We start from the raw sequence: 24,415 nt of genomic DNA on the forward strand, positions 1-24,415 counted from the left end.
GCTGCCTGGCCTGCTGAGTTCACCAGCAATTTTTATGTGGGTTGTCAGTATACTGCTAAACTTTATGTTGTGGGTCAACAAAAACTTGAGGAACATACTTGATCTGGTTCTACCCGTCATTTCCTCACCTTTTCTGCCCCATAAAACTAATTCATTTTGTCTCTTTCTCAGTTCTGATGAACAGCACCGGACCCGTTTCTCTTTCTACACAAGCTGCCTGATATTCTGCAGCACATGAGTTAAGCACATTGCTGCAGAATTTCCTGGTAGTTGCTCATGCATGCTGCTCACACCTACCTGTAAAGCTGGCATATTTCTTGTCTGAATCTCCCAATGCAGGTGCTTCTGGCAAACATACCAACATCACTAGGGACAGAATAAACCTTGTCTACAGAAATACTGATTATCTACTTGGGGTTGTTGCTTTTCCTTTAGGAAGGTCTACAGGGCAGTATGAAATTCAGGCGAGCTCAGTTTCTCAAGACCTTTTACATCAATACCAAAGAAGAGGACTGAGGATTCATTTTAAAGAATCTTCTCTCAGCACAGCACAGGAGTTTGTGCACATTCTGAGATCAGACACACACACACACACACACACACACACACACACACAGTGTATTTTCAGCCTGAGGTGCCAAGCTGTGTCAGTCTTCTTGATAACATGAGCAAGCCAGTGTAATATGGTGAATTCTTAGCGTTTGTCCACAAATCCTGTAAAGTGAAGGATTGGGAGAATGATAGCTTCAGGGTGAATTTGATGGTGTAGTTCTGACTTTAAACACTAGATGACAGAACGAACATGTACCTAATCACTTCTTGAATCAAGACTGTGTTCATGGATTCCTCATACCGTACTGGAAACTTCTCCATCACTGCCTTAATGTCGATCAGGCTAGGAATTTTCTCCAGGATATCTCCACACATTTCCTCTACTATCTAAAAAACAAAATGGATATTAGTTGCATTTTTAAATTAAGGACTTGGACAATTTCAATACTTCACAATTTTCTCAACCTACGAGGTGCTCCAGTTTTAGTTGATCACTTGGAGAACAATCCCTGAATATCAGCTGCATGGGTTTACACAAGGATTGGCAAATCTCTAAGATAGTCTGAAAATCTCCAGAAACTATTGAGATCTCTGTGAGACAAGGACAAAGTCAACCGTTGAATCATCAGGGGAAATAGCTGGATCTAGTTGCCTGCAATGACTATGGGCCGGGAGCATACAGCAGCAATCATTAGTATAGACTGGAATACTACTCAGGCTCACATCTGGGTCTGAAAAGATCAGAGCGCAGGGCAGTGAGAAAAACCAGGAATCATTCATGCTCTGGAACCTTTTACATTTTTTAATGTAAATTTACAGCATTGGTTTGACGCCACATGCACAACACCTTGGAGGAACCCAGCAGGTCGGGCAGCATCCGTGGAAATGAACAGTCAACGTTTCAGGTCGAGACCCTTCGTCAGGACCTGAAACATTGACTGTTTGTTTCCACAGATGCTGCCTGACCTGCTGAGTTCCTCCAGCGTGTTGTGCATGTTGCTTTGACCCCAGCATCTGCGGAGTATTTTATGTTCATTGGTTCAACGCCTTCTGGAGTCACTGGCTTTTTCCTCCAAAAACTATAAATTTCTCATTTCTGCTAATAACGACCCCTAAGTATTCGGAGCAAGATATTTAAAATATCTTGCTGACAGTGGAGGTTAGAGAATTATGGCAGTGGTTTAATTGGTATAGAGAAAGCAGAATTCCAAGAAATAACTAGCTTTAAAGGAGGATACAATATGGGTTTTTAAGGGAATTGCAGATACCTCCAATGAAGGGGTGGCTTTTGTTGCGCTCTGGGATCACAAGTTAAAAACATACAATCTGTCTCATTGAGTTCTTTCAGATTTTGATGTGTTGCTCCAGTTTACATTTGTGCACTGGCCAAGTTCCTGCATTCTTAAAACAACCTAATTAGACCCACCCTAAAACATTTGCTCTTACTTTGGATGTTGGTAACAGGGACAATATTTGGTAGTACAGTCCTTTGTTTTCCCAAATCTCATTTTTGCATTTTTCAAAATCCATGAAAATCTAAAATCCAACATGGTGTTTTTCCCATTTGTGCCAGATTTTAGACATCAGACATGGACTTTATAAGAGTCCTGTTCCAAAATCTTGTGGGTGAGTAATAAAGATTTTGTTGAAACAAACCTCTTCAACACCCTTTCCCCCAGCGGCTGATGTTTTAGGTTGAAGTAGGATGAGGCAATTTAATAAGGCAAAAGTTTCATTCTGGGCAAATGTGATATTTGCATTGTCATGTAGTCCAAATATTTCTGGGGTGTCGTTAATTGGAAGACCCTTAATATATTCCAGGTAGCCCTGTGGAATTGAATTAGAAGCAGGTTAAGAAATCTCCATTGCATATTTATGTTTCACATTTATGTAACATAGGTCTGCATAAACACACACATTGATAAACGCAACACAAACTTCTCATAGACTACAGTTTCAAAATCTACACTATTACAAATTCATTATTAGTATACTTTAGCTCAAACATTCTTTAAAAAATCATTCTTTATTATTGGTTGCCAAATTTTATGTTGCAATTTCTGATAATACTTTCCCCATGGTCAAAATTATCCAGAAACTGACTTCAAAATAAAGGTATATTAGAAGCAGGGTTTTACCCACAACTATATTAGATTGAGGAGAAATTGCCACCCCAAAGGATATCACTTGCAACCCTTTGCCAGTTCATACTACATTCATTAAACCCTAAGCTCATGTTTTAACTACTGTATCAGATTATTTAATCAATGCTGGCTTTAATATTTAATTATGTAATCCTTTTCTACTATGTTGAAAATTGTACAAGATTTTCTATGATACAGTTAATCAATCTATTTGTTTATTCAGTTCTTTAAAAGTTGCTTTTAACAGATTAATGCTGGATATACAGGTTAAAACTCTCTAGTCCAACATTCTTTGGTCTGGCAGTTTCTGTGATCCCACATGTTTTGAGTCTGTAGTACAGATCTCCACTAATTATATACGGTAAGATCACAAGACATAAGAGCAAATTACACTAATTCTAACTAAGATCAGAAACTAACCTAGAATTAACTGTGATTTCAGCCTACAGGGTACTTAGTGTTATGGACAGTTCTCAGAATCCTTACACGATACAGAGATTGTCTAAGCATAAAAAGAACTGCTGCCATACTCAGAGGAAGGTGGTTGGGGGCAAATCTCAAGTCTGACATTCTGTGGTCTGGCATCAGTCAAGTCCCAAGAGTGCCATAGACTAGAGAGTTTCGACCTGTACTTGATTATCTGAGATTGCTCACAAAGTTAGTCTTGTAAATATAAATACTAGGGGACTGCCACAACTAACTTTAAACTAATTGTTCATTCTATGGTTACCTTGCTCATCCTTTACATTGAGAAACCCCATTACGCCACACAATCTACAAAGCTACTGTAAGTAGATTGAAGAAATGTGACAATAGCTTTTGCTGTCTATCCCTGAGCATCACAGTAATCCATTGCACAGGGCATAAAGGCTCTATCTTGAACTAGGTTATTTTTAATCAAATTTAATTCTTAAGTGTTCCGCAACTACTGCTTACCTGGTAGAGCGCTATTTAGTATTTAAGGCATATTACCATTACCTTGCTTGCAAGGGGTGTAAAACATAGAGAACATGAAAGGAAGCTGATTTATTCTAAAGAGATACTTAGTCCTTACTCTGAAATCTTTTCAGTTTGCTTCTTACTCATCAGCCTCAGTGCCGTTTTCTTGTTTCTTTTAATAATCAGTGACATTATGAAGTTAGAGAAACAATTGTCTTTTGGAAGATGAGCAGGCATCAACAATTCTCCAACATGGTTGTCAACACTTCATAAAGTTACCCTTTGGGATGCAAAGAAGGAAGCTCCCAAATGAAAATGCTTGTATCTTTGTTAATAGTGAGGATAGCTCTAGAGGATAGGCACTGCTAGAGGATAGCTACTGCTTAAGACGGACAGCAGGGATAAACCAGGGTGTAAGAAAATGTTGATGAACAGAGGGATCTTGTGCTTCAAGTAAAAGTGGCAAAGTAGTAGATAGGGTGGTGAAAATGTTGGGAATTACATTGCAATTTCATAAAAGCACACTTCAGACCACACTTGGAAGTACTGTTTGGAGTACTGATTGCCACACTATAGGAAAGATGAAGAGAGTGCAGAGGAGGAGATTCACCAAGATGTGTCTAGGTTGGAAGATTTTAACTATAGGGAATGATTGATTAGGCTAGGTGTGTTTTCCTGGATCAAGAGAGACCGAGGAGTGACTATACAGAGATATGTAAAACTGTAAGAGTTTTAGATAGGATAGTCAGAATCTTTTCCCAATATTTGGGACATTGAAAATGAGGGGGCATAGTTTTAAGGTGAGAGAAGGAGTTTTCCAGGAGATATGAGGGGATTGCAACTTTTTTTTTTCATAGGGAGTGGATAGCATCTACAACTCATTGCCAGAGGAGATGGTGGTGTTAGACACAATCATTGTTGAAGAGACATCAACTCTATGTTTCTATAATTAATTAAAGAATGAAAAAAGTAGTAGATTAAAAAAATCTGCACTTGCTTGAAGATCAGTTTCACTATTAATCTGCACGTAGATCCCAGACTCTGAATAAACATGATCTTCTTCTAGAACATCTGCGGTATAAAAATCCTCCAAAATATTCATTATACATCGTCTGTCCCAGTCATCTGTCACACGACCTCCATAATTAATCTCCCCAGCTGTATATTTCAGTACCTGTGAAGTGGAAACAAATAATTGAATTGGAATATTTTGGATAAAAATGTCAAATACAATGGCTTATGGATTCACTTTCAGGAGAAGCATTTGAAGACCAATCAATATCAGTTGGTGCTAGGAGTGTCTCTATGTTAAATGCACTGGGAACAAGGGAGGACAATTGCTGATTAGTAAAGATCTCAAATACTCAAATACCATCAGCAGATCAGTTCTAAAATTGCAAGGTATATACTGTTGCATATTCTTCCATCTTACAGTTTTGAGTCTCTGTCTCTTTAATGATGAGAATATCCTTTGTATTTGCAATTATAATAGTCTAGCTCATACCTTGAAGGGTAATTCTGTATACTCTTCCAGGAACATTTTCAGTTGACTGATACAGATCCGTAGGTCCCCATCTGTAAACTCATATGGAATATTGAATCCAAGGGGTCCAAACTTCCTGCGTTCAATAATTATTCCATGGAACAGACACAAAGAAAACAGGAGGGACTTAAAATCTGAAACCTGAAATTGAGAGAAAAAGTTTTAAACTCAAACATGAGTTGATATTTTATTGCAATACAAGAGGATTCAAAGTAGAAAAATATGCTGTGGATAAAGGGAACTAGCAGATGGTATAGTAATAAATTTCAAGAAAGCATTTAATAAGATGTCACATTGAAAGGCTATTTCAAAACGAAATCTTATGTTGTAGGAGAAGTCATATTGACATGGTTAAAAGATTATGTGGTTAATGGGACACAGAGTAAATGTTAATGGGTCTTTTTTGGTTGACAGGATGGATTAAGTGATGCATTACATGGATTAGTAGTGATGCCTTGAATTTTTACAATTTACATGAATAACTTGGACAAGGGCACTGAGGTATGGTTACAACTTTGCTGATAACACAAAGGCAAGCGGTAATAAGGCAAGTTGTAAGAGGATGTAATGAGGCTATAAATGGTACAGTTATCTGGCAAGTAGAATGTACTAAAGAGAAATGTGAATTGTCCATTTTGGCTGGCAAATAAACTCATTGAAATAATTTGAGATGCAGAGCTCTGACTTGCCAAGGGATTTCAGTGTCCCACCGCGCAACTTACAAAAGGCTTGTACATTAATTAATTGAAAGCAATTTGAAAAGCTAATAGAATGTTGTTGTTTGTGGAATTGAATACAAAAGTAGGAAGATTATGCTTCAGTATAAAAAGGAAGCAGTAAACTTAACTTAGACTTAGAGATGCATACTTGAAATGGATAAATTGTCTTATGAGAAAGGATGCACAAGCCTTTGCTTGTATCCACTGGGGCATCAATGGTGAATTGGAGGGTATGTTTGCTCAGGTGGATAATTAAGAGTTAGAGGCAACCATTTAAAAATAATGCATCACCCATTAAAGGCAGGGATAAGGTGATTTTTTTTTCTTGCAGTGTTAAGTCTGTGGAATTCAGTTCCTCAAAAGGCTGTGGAAGTCATGGATAATTTTTCAGGCAGAGCTAGATGGCACCATGATAAGCAAGGTGTGTAAGGTCACACCAGGTAAGTGGGAATGTGGAGCTGAAGAACCAGATCTGCCATTATTTTATCAAATGGTGAGGCAGGTTTGTGTGGTTTACTCCTGTTCTTAATTTGAATCAAACTTGATCAGAGGAGATATGAGAATGCAGTTACCTGCCTGCTACTTTAATTTATATTGAGATAGATAGGGAGAGTCAACTGACTTGCAAGCTGACTTTTAGTCTGGGACTAATTTTTCTCTGGTAGACAAAACTACTTAGAGGAAGGTTTTAAAACAATAGAGGATAAATTAGAAAATGTTTAAATCCTCTAATTTGACAACAGGCCAGAAATTTAAAACTATAATTGAAGAGAGAGGTCAGGAGAAATTTCTTCTTGTATTTTGTTAAATATTTGTTATTTTAACTACACTTAATTAAATGTTATTATATTTTGCTAAATTTGGCTTAATGGGTAATTATGGTAGAAATGATTACATCTTCTGAGTGAAGAGTAAATAAAATTTAAAGGACAAGTAAGAGCTACGGATTGTAATGCAGAGGTGTAATGAAATTTAGATTGTTCTAACAGAGAGCTGGCAAGTCACAATGGATTAAATAGCCTCCCTCTATGCCTTACATTCCTATACTTAGACTTTCCTAATCACCGACCAGATGACAGAGCCCAATATGGTAAGCATCCTGCATTTTCAAATCACACATTCCATTGTCAAAATTTCAGTTGTAGAATTACCTTAAAGCAAGAGTTTAGGAAGTCATCAGAAAAACTTGTGTATGTTTTCATGAGATTTGCTTTTATGCCTCGTGGTGGTTCAATAGTCATTTTGGAGCTATTTTGAAGAATTGAAACTGGAAATGTATTGCTTGGCAAACTAGTCAACCAAATCCTGAAATCACGATGAACCTAGATATGAAAGAACATCAATCATATGCGAGGCAATCAAAAGAATCGTATTTCAAAGGTTCAAAGTAAATTTATTAACGAAGTACATATATGTCACCATATATAACCTTGAGATTCATTTTCTTGCAGGCATACTCAATAAATCCATAATAAAATCAATGAAAGACTGCACCAACTTGGGTATTCAAATGGTGTACAAAAGACAACAAATAATGCAAATACAAAAATAAAGAAATAATATTAAATCAATAAACAATAAGTATCAAAAACATAAGATGAAGAGTCCTTGAAAGTGAGTCTGTAGGGAACATTTCAATGCTGGGACAAGTGACGTTATCTCCTCTGGTTCAAGAGCCTGACAGTTGAGGGGTCATAACTGTTTTTGAACCTAGTAATGTGAGTCCTGAGGCTCCTGTAGCTTTTTCCTGACGGCAGCAGTGAGATAAGAGTGTGACCTGGCTGCTGGGGGTCCTTGATGATGGATGCTGCCTTCCTGCGACAACATTTCATGTAAATGTGCTCAGTGGTGGGGAGGACTTTACTCATGATGGACTGGGCCGTATCCATTGCTTTTTGTAGTATTTTCCGTTCAAGGTCATACCAAGCGTGATGCAGCCAGGCAATAAACTCTCCACACATCTATACAAGTTTGTCAAAGTTTTAGATTGATGTCATGCCTTTCTTTGCAGACTCCTAAGGAAGTAGAGGCGTGCCTGTGCTGTCCTTGAATTTGCACACATGTGCTGGGCCTAGGACAGGTCCTCTGAAATAATATCACCGAGGAATTTAAAGTTGCCAATCCTCTGGTCCTCCAATGAGGACTGACTCATGGACCTCTGGTTTCCTTCTCCTGAAGTCAAAAATCAGTTCCTTGGTCTTGCTGACATTAAGATGTTATTATTATGGGACCACTCAGCCAGATTTTCAATCTCCCTCCTATATGCTAATTAATCACCACTTTTGATTTGACCTATGACAGTGAACTCATCAGTAAACTCTGACATGGCATTGCAACTACTGGAACTGTGCTTAGCCACACAATCATGAGTGTAAAGTGAGTAGATCAGGGGGCTAAACTCACAGTCTTATGGTGCACCTGTACTTATAGAGATTGTGGAGGGGATGTTGTTGCCAATCTGAACTGACTGGGGTCTGCGGTAGGGAATCAAGGATCCAATTGCAGAGGGAGGTATTGAGGCCAGTGTCTTGGAGCTTGTTGATTAGTTTTGAGGAGACAATGGTATAGAATGCCAAGCTGTAGTTGATAAAGAGCATCCTGATGTATTCATCTTTGCTGTCCAGATGTTCCAGGGTGAATGAAGAGCCAATGAGATGGCATCTGCTGTGGACCTGTTGTGCCGGTAATCAATTGGAGTGGATCCTAGTTGCTTCTGAGGCAGAAGTTGATATGTTTCGTCATCAGCCTCTCAAATACTTCGTCACCATGGATGCAAGTACTATTTTCAAAGCAACTTAAATTTGTTTCTGTATGTAGAATATGTTTTCTGTTTAGCATAAATAAAATTATTTATTAAATGTAAAAGTACTTATTAAAAAATATAGGGAGTTAAATGTTCACAAGGGAAATGTCATCCTTATAAAATTGTCTGCTGACACCCAAAGAGTAAACCAAACTCATTTCATCCTCTGAGGAAATGGTGTGCAAAGTTCCACATGGTTCATTCCGGAGACAGAACTGAACTGAACACAAACACGAGAACTTTAATTTGGTGTCTGTCCTTTGTCATCGGAGTTTACAAAGAAGGCAACATTTCACGTCTTCAGCTTTTTCCACTTTATCCACTATCTCTATATGCATTTAACTCAGGATCCTTAGTCCTATTTGTAAGACGATATTATCAAAATCATTAAAGGGAAGACTGATAGCATTAACTATATATCTCACTCCATATGAAAATAAAAGAAAAAGATCACCTTGTCAGGATCCACTGTTTCAATAAGTCTCTCCAGAGAAGGCATCCAGCTGGGAGCCAGATGACAGTTTTGAAAGAACACCCATTTTCCACGCTCCATAGAATTGTGCATCATGGCTTCTGCCCTTGGCCCCTACAAATAAAAAAGTTATGTCAACACTATTGATAGAAATCACCTAGCAATATTCATATGTGATTGTATTACTAGATATAATTATTATGGTAATCATAAATATATTCCTGTGATTTAGAAAAAAATTAAAATAATGAAACCACTGCCACCATGACTAATGTGTTTTGTTGTCTTATTGTTTATGATCAAACCTTATCCAAAACTTTAGAGAAATATCTTGTGAATGGCAGAGCAGGAAGACATGTCCAGTGGGTCAGGCAGCATCTATAGAGAGGACCAAACAGTCAATGTTTCAGGCCGAGACCCTGATGTTTCTTCAGCATTTGGTGTGTATTACTCTAGGTCAGAGTGGAATTGGAATAAAGAAATTAAAGTGGCAGGTAATGGGAAACTTGGGGTCATTTTCCAGACTGAAGCAAGTACTGTGCAAAGCAGTCACTCAATCCGCATTTCGTTTATCTAGTGTACAGCAGGCTGCATTGTGAACACTGAATATAGGACATCAGATTGGAAGAAGTGCAAGTGACCCAGTGATTCACCTGGAAAAAAATATTTGGGTCCCCAGATGGTGGGAAAGGAAGAGGTAAAAGTGTATGTGATGCATCATCATTCAGACAGTCTGTGTTTCCATTCATTCACTGAAGCAGTGTAGCAGCAAATGGTTCTGGCATTGGAAACCTTTGAATGTGATGTTCAAAGTCTGAGCATAGGTCTAACTTTATCCACGTTCCTCTGTTTGAGAAGGACTTTGGGTGGGTGTTAGGAATTAGGTATGAACCAGATATCTTGTATTCCAACCACCCATCTTTTATCTTTATGGGATGCCTGCAAAAGAGTAGAAACAACAAGCAAACTATTGCATTGCTAAGATCTTATGGCTGAGTTTAGGGTTTAACTAAGTTTATCTTCAGACCCTGGTCATTGACAAGCTCAACACTGAGGAACTGATATCCATTTGGGTCATAAGCATCTCAGGCCTCTGTTGTAGAGTCCTCAAAATGAAATGCATACAGTCCTTAACATATTGGGAATCCTACTACTTTTCTCTTTTGTTGTCCATCTAAGGAGGATTCAGATTCATATTTATTTTTCACATGTATACTGAAACATAAAGTGAATTGTGTTGTTTGCTGGGAAAGTGTCACAAGTGTCGTCACACATCCTGACGCCAACACAGCATTTCCACAATGCTAGGCAGAACAACGCAGAACACAACAAGCAACAAAACAACAAAACAAGCCCCTCTGCTCCCTCCCACCCCTACGCACAGCAGTCCTCCAAACTCCAGGACAGGCCTCTGGGTCTCCAGGTTTTGGTCATTAGGCTTTGACTTCCAAACCTTCAACTGACCTTTGGACACCAATCTTTAATAGCGAACCCCAGACTAATTGATGAACTAAGCTCAACCTGTGAAGTCTCTGTAATCTTCTTTATGCAGTGGTGAGCTGTAATTAGGAGGGAAGTCTCTTGGTCAACAATAGCTGGAGTAATACAAAGAGAGCAGAGCTGTTACTCATTGCCACAGGTAAGGCAATTTTGACCTTGCTGGGTAGCTCTAGGGTGTGGTTGTAGTATTTAGCAGATGTCTGTGATGTCCTTAGAAAAGCAGGCATCATTTCTTTGTCAGTCTAACATTGGACAGCCAGATGAGTACGAGTCATCTTGCGCAGAGCCCTTCCCCCTTATCCTTCTCATTCTACTGGCCATAGTTTTGGGATCTCCTCCTGGTCTTGTGAAGGCCCAGAAACTTTAACTGCCAAAGATACCACATCTATAGCAAATTAGTGAAGATTCAAGTATAACTCATATGACTTCCCTTTGATCTGAAATCCATCAGCACATGGCATTGGAAATGCAACTCATGTATACAACTAGGTTTACAAAGTCAATCACCAACAAACTTCAAAGCATCACTGGGAGCCAAAAATGGGTTTCTTTATGCTGATGAATGACAGGATTCCCCAAAAGTGCTGGGTCCATGTGGTTCAGCTTAGCAGCGTTGTGTGTGGGTAAGTGGGAGAGTAATTGGCCACTGAGGACCAATCTGAGCGTGAGCCACAGTCGTCAGTGAGTGGCTTTATGCTTCAGGAGAGTAGTCCGCAGAAGCCGGAGGGTTAAAGTGGCAAGGGCAGAGTGAGTGTGTGTGAATTCAAGAGAGGGAGGAAGAGGGAATGGTTCATTAGGAAGGCTACGAGCAAGGGGAAATAGAGGCCCATTGACCACAGTCTGGGATCTGTGAAACTCTGAGAGTTCACCGTGGAGGTCGAAGGCCCAATGTCTGCAAGCCTGAGTCTGAGTCCGAAACAGCTGGAGGCTGGAGATCGAAGACAGCTTATCCCATGGTTGGAGGACTACGTATGTGTACGGGTCAGTGGGTGGGAGAGAGGAAAGGGGCTTGTTTTGCTGTTGTTGTTTTGTTACTTGTTGTGTTCTGTGTTGTTCTGCTGAGCATTGTAGGCAAGATATGTTGGCACCGGAATATAGCTCAGCATTTCCTCAGGTGTGTTGGTTGTTAATGCAAACAACACATTTCATTGTATGTTGTACATGTGATAAATAAATTTGAACCTAGAACCTTGAGGTTGGGATAGATCAAGAGAAGGGAGGCAATTAGGGGAATACAGTTACCCAGAGACAGGGAAACTGAGATGTGTGAGTAAAATAATGTGAATGTGTGCATAGTGAGCAATTGGTAGAGTATTTCAGTGTGTACTAGACTGTGTGTGTGTGTGTGTGTGTGTGTGTGTTTTAAGTCTGTGCAGCACATCCTGGTCTCCAGTCATAGAAACATAGAAAACCTACAGCACAATACAGGTCCTTCGGCCCACAATGCTGTGCCGAACAGGTCCTTACCTTAGAAATTACCTAGGGTTACCCATAGCCCTCTATTTTTCTAAGCCCCACGTACCTATCCTGGAGTCTCTTAGAAGACCCTATCGTATTCGCCTCCACCACCGTCGTCGGCAGCCCATTCCATGCACTCACCACTCTCTGAGTAAAAAACTTACCCCAACATTTCCTCTGTACCTACTTCCAAGCACCTTAAAACTGTAAACAACAGAAATTCTGCACATGCTGGAAATTCAAGCAACACACATCAAAGTTGCTGGTGAACGCAGCAGGCCAGGCAGCATCTCTAGGAAGAGGTACAGTTGACATTTCAGGCCGAGTTTCAGGTCCTGACGAAGGGTCTCGGCCTGAAACCTTAAAACTGTGCCCTCTCGTGTTAGCCATCTCAGCCCTGGGAAAAAGCCTCTGACTATCCACACGATCAATGCCTCTCATCATCTTATACACCTCTACCAGGTCACCGCTCATCCTCTGTTGCTCCAAGGAGAAAAGGCCAAGTTCACTCAACCTATTCTCATAAAGCATGGTCCCCAATCCAGGCAACGTCCTTGTAAATCTCCTCTGCACCCTTCCTATGGTTTCCACATCCTTCCTGTAGTGAGGCAATCAGAACTGAGCACAGTACTCCAAGTGGGGTCTGACCAGGGCCCTATATAGCTGTAACATTACCTCTCGGCTCTTAAACTCAGTCCCAAGATTGATGAAGGCCAATGCACCGTATGCCTTCTTAACCACAGAGTCAACCTGCGCAGCAGCTTTGAGTGTCCTATGGACTCAGACCCCAAGATCCCTCTGATCCTCCACACTGCCAAGAGTCTTATCATTAATACTATATTCTGCCATCATATTTGACCTACCAAAATGAACCACCACAATTATCTGGGTTGAACTCCATCTGCCACTTCTCAGCCCAGTTTTGCATCCTATCAATGTCCCACTGTAACCTCTGACAGCCCTCCACACTATCCACAACATCCCCAACCTTTGCGTCATCAGCAAATTTACTAACCCATCCCTCCACTTCCTCATCCAGGTCATTCATAAAAATCATGAAGAGTAGGGGTCCCAGGACAATTCCCTGAGGCACACCACTGGTCACCAGCCTTCATGCAGAATATGACCCAGCTACAACCACTCTTTGCCTTCTGTGGGCAAGCCACAAAGCAATGTCCCTTTGGATCCCATGCCTGCTTACTTTCTCAAAAAACCTTGCATGGGGAACCTTATCAAATGCCTTGCTGAAATCCATATACACTACATCTACTGCTCTACCTTCATCAATGTGTTCAGTCACATCTTGGATGCTTTGTTTTATTTATTTATTGAGTGTGGAATAGGCCCTTCTGGCCCTTCAAGCCGTGCAGCTCTGCAATCCCCTGATTTAATTCTAGCCTAATCACAATTTACGATGACCAATTAACCCACCAACTAGAATATCTTTGTCTTTGGACTGTTGGAGGAAACCGAGCACCTGGAGGTCACGAGGAGAAAGTACAAACTCCTTGCAGACAGCGGTAAGAACCATATCTAAGAAATGATGTTTGCATTGGAGAGGGTCCAAAGGAGATTCATGGGAATGATCCTGGGAATTAAAGGATTAATGTACGAGAAGGGTTTGATGGCTCTGGGCCTGTACTCACAGGAGTTTAGAAGAATGGGGGGTGGGGGAGGGGATCTCATTTAAACCCATTGAATATTGTAAGGCCTAGATAGAGTGGATGTTGAGAGAATGTTTCCTGTAATAGAGGAGTCTAGGACCAGAAGGCACAGCCTCAGAATACAAGGATAACCTTTAGAACAGAGATGTAGAGGAACTTCTTTAACTAGAGGGTAGAGAGTCTGCGGAATTCATTGCCACAGATGTCTGTGGAGGCCAAGCCACTGGGTATTATTAAAGCAAAGGTACTTGATTAGTACGGGCATCAAAGATTATGGGGAGGAGGTAGGAGAATAGAGTTGAGAGGGATAATAAATCAGCCAAGATCGAATGGCAGAGCAGACTCTGTGGGCCAAGTAGCCTAATTCTGCTCCTATGTCTTATGGTTTTGTGGATCTTCCCATTCATCAGTGGAAAGAATCATCCTTGAATTGAAGGATCTGCTAAGACGATGACACTGCACACTACCAGCTTGCATGGGCAATACCTGCCTTATCATAGTAAACTATGTAATAAGTAACACAAGTCACGCCAGAAATAGACCCTCATAACTTGTATTAGAAATTGGAAGCTGGCACCTGTAGCGCTGAACAGTTCAACATGTCTATCAGATTTCACAGTAGTTAATATTTCTAACTTTTCTCAATTTTTATATAATTTCATTAACTTGGTCCATAAATTTAGCCTGATCTGCTAAGTATTTCCAGCATACTTTATTTCTATTCAAAGTTCAAAGTAAATTTATTATCAAAGTACATATGTACAGTATATGTCACCATATACTACCCTGTTTATTATCTATTCAGGATAATGCATTCTTACTTACTTTTGTATGTCCGGCTATGGCAAAGAAACTGAGGAAGCATAGTGTGAATTTGTTTGAAGGCTTATTCCTTACCTGTCCCTGTCCCAATGAAATAGCACTCAGTTTTTTAGAAAACTTCATCTGTTCTGCAAACTTGTACAGGTCAGCTGCAGGGTCTGTGCCTGGGGACAGCACAAATATCAAGGGAATGCTTGGAGATGAGTCTTTAAAAACTCCAGATAAATCTGAGGTCTGAAAGAAATAATGTGATATTTTAAATATTTCAAAAAATTGTAACACTAATAAACAATCCCTCAAAATCTATACATGAAAGTAAATGAATGAAGCATTTATGATGCTTAACCTGTGACATTAAAACATTAAACACAATGTTTGCACAAATTCAGTGGCACACAAATGGAGTGGAGATGCAGAATTGAAAGCTTTCCCTTGAAGAATTTAACAGTCTTATCAATGCTGAGGTGGTATTAAAAACCACACTATTTTCCAAGAGCTCATTCTTGTAGGAATGGGCAACTGATTTCAGCAGATTTAATGAACTTGTTAGCCCATGGTTCCCAAGTATCCGTCACGAGTGCGAAGAATTCTATTGTTGTCAAGTTGCTGAATTTCCCATACATCCATTATCCTAACCATCTCTTTTTTATACCACCGACAACTGTGACTATAAAACGTGTACCATCTATACAAAGTACAGTTGAAGGCTACCTGGGTGATAGTTATCAACTCCCCTGTCTTTATCACTGAGATAATTAACAGCAGTAATCCATAAGACAGCTTCCAAGGTTCCTTATTATCCTTATTTGGAAATATAGTATATGCATTCTTCTATTATCAATGAAAATCTTGAAACAACCTACATAACAGGTCTGAGTTATTCTTTCACAACAGCCACTGCAGTAATTCAGTAAGACAGCTGCCACATTTTCAAGAGTAATTAGGAGTGATTTGTAGATAGTAGTCTGCAGTGATAACCAGAGTAAATAGAAATAAATCAAATTTCCTCATTATTAGATGAGGATTAAATGGATTTTTATCATTAAAAGACCAACCCAAATTATCATTCCAAACCACTTGGGCATTAGTGTTAAACACAAATATATTTCATGGCGGCACGAATGAGAGCAATTGATAAGCACAAATTTCAAAAGAGTAGAAGAATTAAGATATATTAAACATAGAAAACATAGAAAATAGGTGCAGGAGTAGGCCATTCGGCCCTTCGAGCCTGCACTGCCATTTATTATGATCGTGGCTGATCATCCAACTCAGAACCCCGCCCCAGCCTTCCCTCCATACCCCCTGATCCCCGTAGCCACAAGGGCCATATCTAACTCCCTCTTAAATATAGCCAATGAACTGGCCTCAACTGTTTCCTGTGGCAGAGAATTCCACAGATTCACTACTCTCTGTGTGAAGAAGTTTCTCCTAATCTCGGTCCTAAAAGGCTTCCCCTTTATCCTCAAACTGTGACCCCTTGTTCTGGACTTCCCCAACATCGGGAACAATCTTCCTGCATCTAGCCTGTCCAATCCCTTTAGGATTTTATACGTTTCAATCAGATCCCCCCTCAATCTTCTAAATTCCAACGAGTACAAGCCCAGTTCATCCAGTCTTTCTTCATATGAAAGTCCTGCCAACCCAGGAATCAATCTGGTGAACCTTCTTTGTACTCCCTCTATGGCAAGGATGTCTTTCCTCAGATTAGGGGACCAAAACTGCACACAATACTCCAGGTGTGGTCTCACCAAGGCCTTGTACAACTGCAGTAGTACCTCCCTGCTCCTGTACTCGAATCCTCTCGCTATAAATGCCAGCATACCATTCGCCTTTTTCACCGCCTGCTGTACCTGCATGCCCACTTTCAATGACTGGTGTATAATGACACCCAGGTCTTGTTGCACCTCCCCCTTTCCTAATCGGCCACCATTCAGATAATAATCTGTTTTCCTATTTTTGCCACCAAAGTGGATAACTTCACATTTATCCACATTAAATTGCATCTGCCATGAATTTGCCCACTCACCCAACCTATCCAAGTCACTCTGCATCCTCTTAGCATCCTCCTCACAGCTAACACTGCCACCCAGCTTCGTGTCATCCACAAACTTGGAGATGCTGCATTTAATTCCCTCATCCAAGTCATAAATATATATATTGTAAACAACTGGGGTCCCAGCACTGAGCCTTGGGGTACCCCACTGGTCACCGCCTGCCATTCTGAAAAGGTCTCGTTTATTCCCACTCTTTGCTTCCTGTCTGCTAACCAATTCTCCATCCACATCAATACCCTACCCCCAATACCATGTGCTTTAAGTTTGCACACTAATCTCCTGTGTGGGACCTTGTCAAAAGCCTTTTGAAAATCCAAATATACCACATCCACTGGTTCTCCCCTATCCACTCTACTAGTTACATCCTCAAAAAATTCTGAGATTCGTCAGACATGATTTTCCTTTCACAAATCCATGCTGACTTTGTCCGATGATTTCACCGCTTTCCAAATGTGCTGTTATCACATTTTTGATAACTGATTCCAGCAGTTTCCCCACCACCGACGTTGGGCTAACCGGTCTATAATTCCCCGGTTTCTCTCTCCCTCCTTTTTTAAAAAGTGGGGTTACATTAGCCACCCTCCAATCCTCAGGAACTAGTCCAGAATCTAATGAGTTTTGAAAAATTATCACTAATGCATCCACTATTTCTTGGGCTACTTCCTTAAGCACTCTAGGATGCAGACCATCTGGCCCTGGCGATTTATCTGCCTTCAATCCCTTCAATTTACCTAACAACACTTCCCTACTAACATGTATTTCGCTCAGTTCCTCCATCTCACTGGACCCTCTGTCCCCTACTATTTCTGGAAGATTATTTATGTCCTCCTTAGTGAAGACAGAACCGAAGTAATTATTCAATTGGTCTGCCATGTCCTTGCTCCCCATAATCAATTCACCTGTTTCTGTCTGTAGGGGACCTACATTTGTCTTTACCAGTCTTTTCCTTTTTACATATCTATAAAAGCTTTTACAGTCAGTTTTTATGTTCCCTGCCAGTTTTCTCTCGTAATCTTTTTTCCTCTTCCTAATTAAGCTCTTTGTCCTCCTCTGCTGAACTCTGAATTTCTCCCAGTCCTCAGGTGAGCCACTTTCTCTGGCTAATTTGTATGCTTCTTCTTTGGAATTGATACTATCCCTAATTTCTCTTGTCAGCCATGGGTGCACTACCTTCCTTGATTTATTCTTTTGCCAAACTGGGATGAACAATTGTTGTAGTTCATCCATGCAACCTTTAAATGCTTGCCATTGCATATCCACCGTCAATCCTTTAAGTGTCATTTGCCAGTCTATCTTAGCTAATTCATGTCTCATACCTTCAAAGTTACCCCTCTTTAAGTTCAGAACCTTTGTTTCTGAATTAACTATGTCACTCTCCCTCTTAATGAAGAATTCCACCATATTATGGTCACTCTTACCCAAGGGGCCTCTCACGACAAGATTGCTAATTAACCCTTCCTCATTGCTCAAAACCCAGTCCAGAATAGCCTGCTCTCTAGTTGGTTCCTCGACATGTTGGTTCAAAAAACCATCCCGCATACATTCCAAGAAATCCTCTTCCTCAGCACCTTTACCAATTTGGTTCACCCAATCTACATGTAGATTGAAGTCACCCATTATAACTGCTGTTCCTTTATTGCACACATTTCTAATTTCCTGTTTAATACCATCTCCGACCTCACTACTACTGTTAGGTGGCCTGTACACAACTCCCACCAGCGTCTTCTGCCCCTTAGTGTTACGCAGCTCTACCCATATCGATTCCACATCCTCCCGGCTTATGTCCCGGCTTATTGAGGGGTTTGGATGAAGTACTGTGGGAGATGGCTTGTGTGGACCAACAATGACAGTACAGATCTATTGGACTAAATGGTTTTTTCAAATGTTGTAAACATTATTCTTGAATCTTTATTGATCTCTGGGGTTCATAACTTTTACACAGCACTAGAAACACATTGTAAGAATATGATGCAGCAAATTTAATTATCACAGTGACCAAACTCAGAACAAATACAAAGCAGAAAGTCTGACCTGAGGCTCAATGAATTTTTGCCCAAGGTTCAGTGACACAAAGTCCTGCATTGCATTGGTGACTTTGTCCACTCGAAGACAACGCATTACAAGTAGTTTCTGAAATAGATTCATTTGAGCATCCAAATTCCCTGGTAAAGGTTGCCTGTAAAATTAATTACATTCAAGTTCTTTAATCTCTGAAGCTGGTGACTGTGGTAAACTTGTAACAGTTTTCCTAGGAACAAAAAGTTATACATATTTTAACTTTATGGACTGCTCGATTGTATTTGCCTGGATAAGAATGACGTTCAACTTAATTGTAACTTATAAACTAGTAAACTCAATGTAAACAAGTGGGTGGCTAGAGAAAGCACAGGGCCACTCAAGGGCAAATAAGTGAATTTATGCCTAGAGGCAGCAGAAGTGGACAGGCTACAAATTAGTACAATGCATTGATATACTCAAGGAGATGGATATGGATGATAGTGAGATCAGGGAGGGGTATGTTGATATTAAGAAGAAGATATTGGGTTTCTTGAACATTTAGCTGGATAAGTCTCCAGGGCTTAATGAAAGGCCTTGGCTAAGATCTTTGTATCCTCTTTATCCAGAGGGAAGGTCCCATTGTGAGAGTATTATGTGCAGTTCTGGATGCCACATTACAGGGAGAAGGCTGTGGAGAGAGTGCAGAAGAGGTTCACCAGGATATTGTGTGGGTTGGAGGATATTACAGGTCGACCTTCACTAATCCGACTACCTGTAATCCGGCTCCTTCGATAATCCGGCACTGATTATGCTTAACGTGATCCTTCTGTAATTCGGCATTTTCACTAATCCGGCACTCCTCGGGTCCCAATGGTGCCGGATTAGTGAAGGTCGACCTGTAGTTAGAAGGAGAGGTTGGATATACTTGGATTATTTTAAGCTGGATCATTGGAGGCTGAGGGGTGATGTGATAGAAGTTTATATAATCATGACAGATATAGATAGGGTAGATGGTCAGAAACTTAGAATGATGGAGTCAGAGATTTACAGGATGGAAACATGCCTTTTGAGCCAACTTGTCCATGCTGACCAAGCTGCCTTCGTGAGCTAGTCCCATTTTGGCTCACATTCCTCCAAACCTTCCTTTCCATATATTTTTAAACATTGGAATTGTACCCAGCTCTGCCACTTCTTCTGGCAACTCATTCCATACACCTATCACCCTCTGCGTGGAAAAAGTTACAGCTCAGGCCCATTTAAATCTTTACACTGTCACCCTAAATGTACACGCTACAGTTTTAGACTCCCCTACTTTGGGAAAATGACTGTGATAATCCACATTATCTATGCCCTTCATGATTTTATGAACTTTTATATGGTCAACCTTTAGCCCCCTTTGCTCCATGGAAAACAAGATTAGTCTATCCTTATATTTTAAGCCCTCTAGTCCTGAAAATGTACTTGTGAATCTTTACTCCACCCTATATAGTTTAATCATATTCTTTCTATAGTTTGGTGACCAAAGCTCCACACAATATTCCAGGTGTGGTCTCACCAATTACTAGTACAGCAGCCATGTGATGTCCCAAGTCTGGTATTTAATGCCTGAAGACACTGTTACCCCATGAAGATAAGCACAGTAAAGCTTTCCTTACCACCTTGTTTACCTGCGTCACCACTTTCAGGGAGCTATGTACGGTATTTGTATCCATTGGCCTCTCTGTTCTGCAACACTCTCAAGGGCCTTGTCATTTACTGTGTATATCTTGCCCTGCTTTAACTTACCAAAATGCATCACTTCACACTGATCAGTTGAATTCCGTCTGCCATTCCTCTGCTCATTTTCCTTTTTGATCTACTGCATATCCCATTTTGTAACTGTACACAACCTTCTTCACAGTCTATCACACCCAGTTTTGGAATCATCTGCCAACTTTACTGATCATGCCACCTACATTTTGATCCAATTCATTAATAGTTATGGACGATGACAAGAGACCCAGCACCAATCCCTGGAGCACACTGGTGATCACAGTCGTCCAATCCGTAAAATGATTCGACTCTACGATCTTCTGACTCCATTCACCAAGCCAATTTTGTATTTAAGTGACTAACCCACCCTGGATTTCATGCAATCTCACTTTCCAGACCAGGCTACCATGTCTGGCTCAACTAAAACAGTAATAAAGTTCACGTTGACAACGTCTACCACTCCACCCACTCCACCAAAAATTACTATGAAGTCTGAGAGACTTAATTTCCCAGACACAGTTTCTTTCTTTAGGAGTTGCCAGTCTGAAAGCAAATTTGTGAAATATGTACATTGATAGCTTTCTACAACTATATTTGAGAAGTTTCCTGAAGAAGTGAGGAAGATTGACTTTCAAGTTTTTCTTCTTTGACTCGTATCGATGTCAAGAGCCAGGGAAGGGGAGGGTGGAGTGGAGTAAAGAAAAAGGGAAGGGTTAAAAAGATATCTTCTGAACAGCAGCAGAAGAATCTAGTGGACACCCATAATGACCAGTGGTGTTCAGAGGAGAGCAGTGCCTCCTGAGTCTACATCCCATTGATCCTAAATACTCTGCCAAGGTCAATGCAAGAAGACATTGTCAGCTGGGCCACATTCTTGTAGGAAAATATGGTGCAATGTACATGTGATAAATAAACTTGAATCTGGAATCTTGCAAATAATGTATGAATAAATACATCTATCGTAGAATTCTTAAAGTTCACCTGTGAGGCTCTGCACTGTCAAAGATTTTTTGGAAACCATCCAGATTGTTGACAAAATCCTCTATGAAACTGGAGAAGCTCTTGAGGCTAGAAAGGCTCTGAATGTCTCTCCATGCTCTTTCTGAGAGCCACTGAGTGGCAGGATTGGGGCTCAGAGTGTGGGTGGGTCCTCCAGAGAGCAGGTAATGCCATTCATCCTGTTCAATTACAATCAAATTAGGAAAGGATAAAGAAAAAATCCCAATTTACCATTTTGGGTAAATATTTTTTAGCAGACTACATTTTAAATACAAACAGGCAAGTAGCACTTTTTTTTTGGTGTTGTCGTTACCAATTTGTGGAGTGACACATGCACCACTTGAACATATTAAAAGTTTGCAGCTGGGGAAGATTGTGATATTTATCATCTCTTAATGTTGGGATGCTATGCTGCTCTAAAGAGGAAGTCAAAATGCTACGCACTGTATAGCTATTGAGCAGTATTACTCTGCGACAGGTAGCTAGATGCTCTGTGCTCTTAGAGATCACTCTTGTTCCTTGGGTATATGTGAATTCACTAGAACTGCAGATGCAATATTTTATTTTCTGCATTCATATGGTTTTGATCTTGCAAAATTTAAATGCCAGCATGTTTCACAAATGCATGGGCTTTCCCTCCCTGAATGGGAACTGCTGTACAACCATACTTAGAGTTTCTTCTTCTTAAGCCCATCACCTGTAGGCCACCAACAGCAGCTTACCCGAGTCCTCTGTGCTGGGCTGAAGGTTGATCGGCTCTGTGGCTGCTCAAGTGCAGCCTTAACCAGCATCTCATATGGCTCACAGTCTGCTAGTGTGATCCTGAGCTTTTTGTTCTGCTTCTCACGCCCACTCAATCCTCTCCATCTCTGGTACTTTTCCAATGAGTTAAAAGTTCTACTGAGAAACTAACAGTGGCCCAAGCACACAGTGGAACAATTGTCCATTGTCTGAGATATAGGGTGCAAGTTAATCAAGAGTTAAAACTGGTATGTCGCAAAGGTAATACTACGGTTGTTATGGGGTATTTCAACATGCAGGTAGACTGAGAAAATCAGGTTGGTACTGGACCCCAAGAAAGGAAGTTTGTGGAATGCTTCAGAGATGGATTCTTAGAGCAGCTTGTAGTAGAGCCTACCTGGGAGAAGGTAATTCTGGATTTAGTGTTGTGTAATAAGCCAGATTTGTTAAGGGAACTTGAGGTAAAGGAGCCATTAGCAGGTAGTGACCATAATATGGTAAGTTTTAATCTACAGTTTGAGAGGGAGAAGGGAAACTCGGAGGTGTAGGTATTACAGTTGAAGAAAGGGGACTATGGACCCATGAGGGAGGAGCTGAACAAAGTTGACTGGAAAGATACCCTGGCAGGGATGACAGTGGAACAACAATGGCAGGTATTTCTGGGAATAATACAGAAGGTGTAGGATCAGTTCACTCCAAAGAGGAAGAAAGATTCTAAGGGAAGTAAGGGGCGACCGTGGATGACAGAGGAAGTCAAGGACAGTATAAAAATAAAAGAGAGGAAGTATAACATAGCAAGGATGAGCGGGAAGCCGGAGGATTGGGAGACTTTTAAGGAGCAACAGAAGATAACTAAAAAGGCAATAAAGATGAGGTACGAAGGTAAGCTAGCCAAGAATATAAAGGAGGAGAGTAAAAGCTTCTTTAGGTAGGTGAAGAGGAAAAAATTAGTTAAGACCAAAGTTGGTCCCTTGAAGACAGAAATGGGTGAAATTATTATGGAGAACAAGGAAATGGCAGATGAGGTGAACAGGTACTTTGGATCTGTCTTCACTTGGGAAGACACAAACAATCTCCCAGATGTAATAGTGGCCAGAGGACCTAGGGTAAGGGAGGAAATGAAGGAAATTCGCATTAGGCAGAAAATGGTGTTGGGTAAACTGATGGGACTGAAGGTTGATAAAGCCCCAGGGCCTGATGGTCTGCATCCCAGGGTACTTAAGGAGGTGGCTCTAGAAATTGTGGACACATTGGTAATCATTTTCCAATGTTCTATAGATTCAGGATCCGTTCCTGCGGATTGGAGGGTAGCTAATGTTATCCCACGTTTTAAGGAAGGAGGGAGAGAGAAAACAGGCAATTATAGACCAGTTAGTCTGACATCAGTGGTGGGGAAGATGCTGGAGTCAATTATAAAAGATGAAATAGTGGCGTATTTGGATAGCAGTAGCAGGATAGGTCCGAGTTAGCATGGATTTACAAAGGAGAAATCGTGCTTGACTAATCTTCTGGAATTTTTTGAGGATGTAACTATGAAAATGGACATGGGAAAGCCAGTGGATGTAGTGTACCTGGACTTTCAGAAAGCCTTTGATAAGGTCCCACGTAGGAGGTTAGTGGGCAAAATTAGAGCACATGGTATTGGGGGTAGGGTACTGACATGGATTGAAAATTGGTTGGCAGACAGGAAACAAAGAGTAGGGATTAATGGATCCTTTTCAGAATGGCAGGCAGTGACCAGTGGGGTACCGCAAGGCTCGGTGCTGGGACCGCAGCTATTTACAATATACATTAATGATTTAGATGAAGGATTAAAAGTAATATTAGCAAATTTGCTGATGACATAAAGCTGGGTGACAGTGTGAAATGTGAGGAGGATGTTATGAGAATGCAGGGTGATTTGGACAGGTTAGGTGAGTGGGCAGATGCATGGCAGATGCAGTTTAATGTGGATAAATGTGAGGTTATCCACTTTGGTGGCAAGAACAGGAAGGCAGATTACCATCTGAATGGTGTCAAGTTAGGAAAAGGGGAAGTACAACGAGATCTGGGTGTCCTTGTTCATCAGTCACTGAAAGTAAGCATACAGGTACAGCAGGTAGTGAAGAAAGCTAATGGCATGTTGGCCTTCATAACAAGGAGAGTTGAGTATAGGAGCAAAGAGGTCCCTCTGCAGTTGTACAAGGCCTTGATGAGACCCCACCTGGAGTACTGTGTGTAATTTTGGTCTCCAAATTTGAGGAAAGACATTC

At 40.7% G+C, this 24,415-nt stretch overlaps 1 protein-coding gene across 1 annotated transcript in view; it reads right to left on the bottom strand.

Annotated features, from left to right (window-relative positions):
- The window catches only part of dnah1 (dynein, axonemal, heavy chain 1), a 393,587-nt gene that overhangs the window by 25,158 nt on the left and 344,014 nt on the right, over positions 1 to 24,415 (bottom strand). Inside the window, exons 66-74 of the mRNA XM_063068377.1 lie at positions 21,405 to 21,601; positions 18,705 to 18,849; positions 14,692 to 14,850; positions 9,155 to 9,286; positions 7,049 to 7,219; positions 5,140 to 5,319; positions 4,633 to 4,809; positions 2,209 to 2,379; positions 809 to 939 (exon numbers count right to left, since the gene is read on the bottom strand). Coding sequence (XP_062924447.1) covers positions 809 to 939; positions 2,209 to 2,379; positions 4,633 to 4,809; positions 5,140 to 5,319; positions 7,049 to 7,219; positions 9,155 to 9,286; positions 14,692 to 14,850; positions 18,705 to 18,849; positions 21,405 to 21,601 — 1,463 coding nt within the window. The remainder of the gene's footprint in view (positions 1 to 808; positions 940 to 2,208; positions 2,380 to 4,632; positions 4,810 to 5,139; positions 5,320 to 7,048; positions 7,220 to 9,154; positions 9,287 to 14,691; positions 14,851 to 18,704; positions 18,850 to 21,404; positions 21,602 to 24,415) is intronic.

This window comes from Mobula hypostoma, chromosome 15, assembly GCF_963921235.1.
Source record: "Mobula hypostoma chromosome 15, sMobHyp1.1, whole genome shotgun sequence".
NCBI classification, from domain to species: Eukaryota; Metazoa; Chordata; class Chondrichthyes; order Myliobatiformes; family Myliobatidae; genus Mobula; species Mobula hypostoma.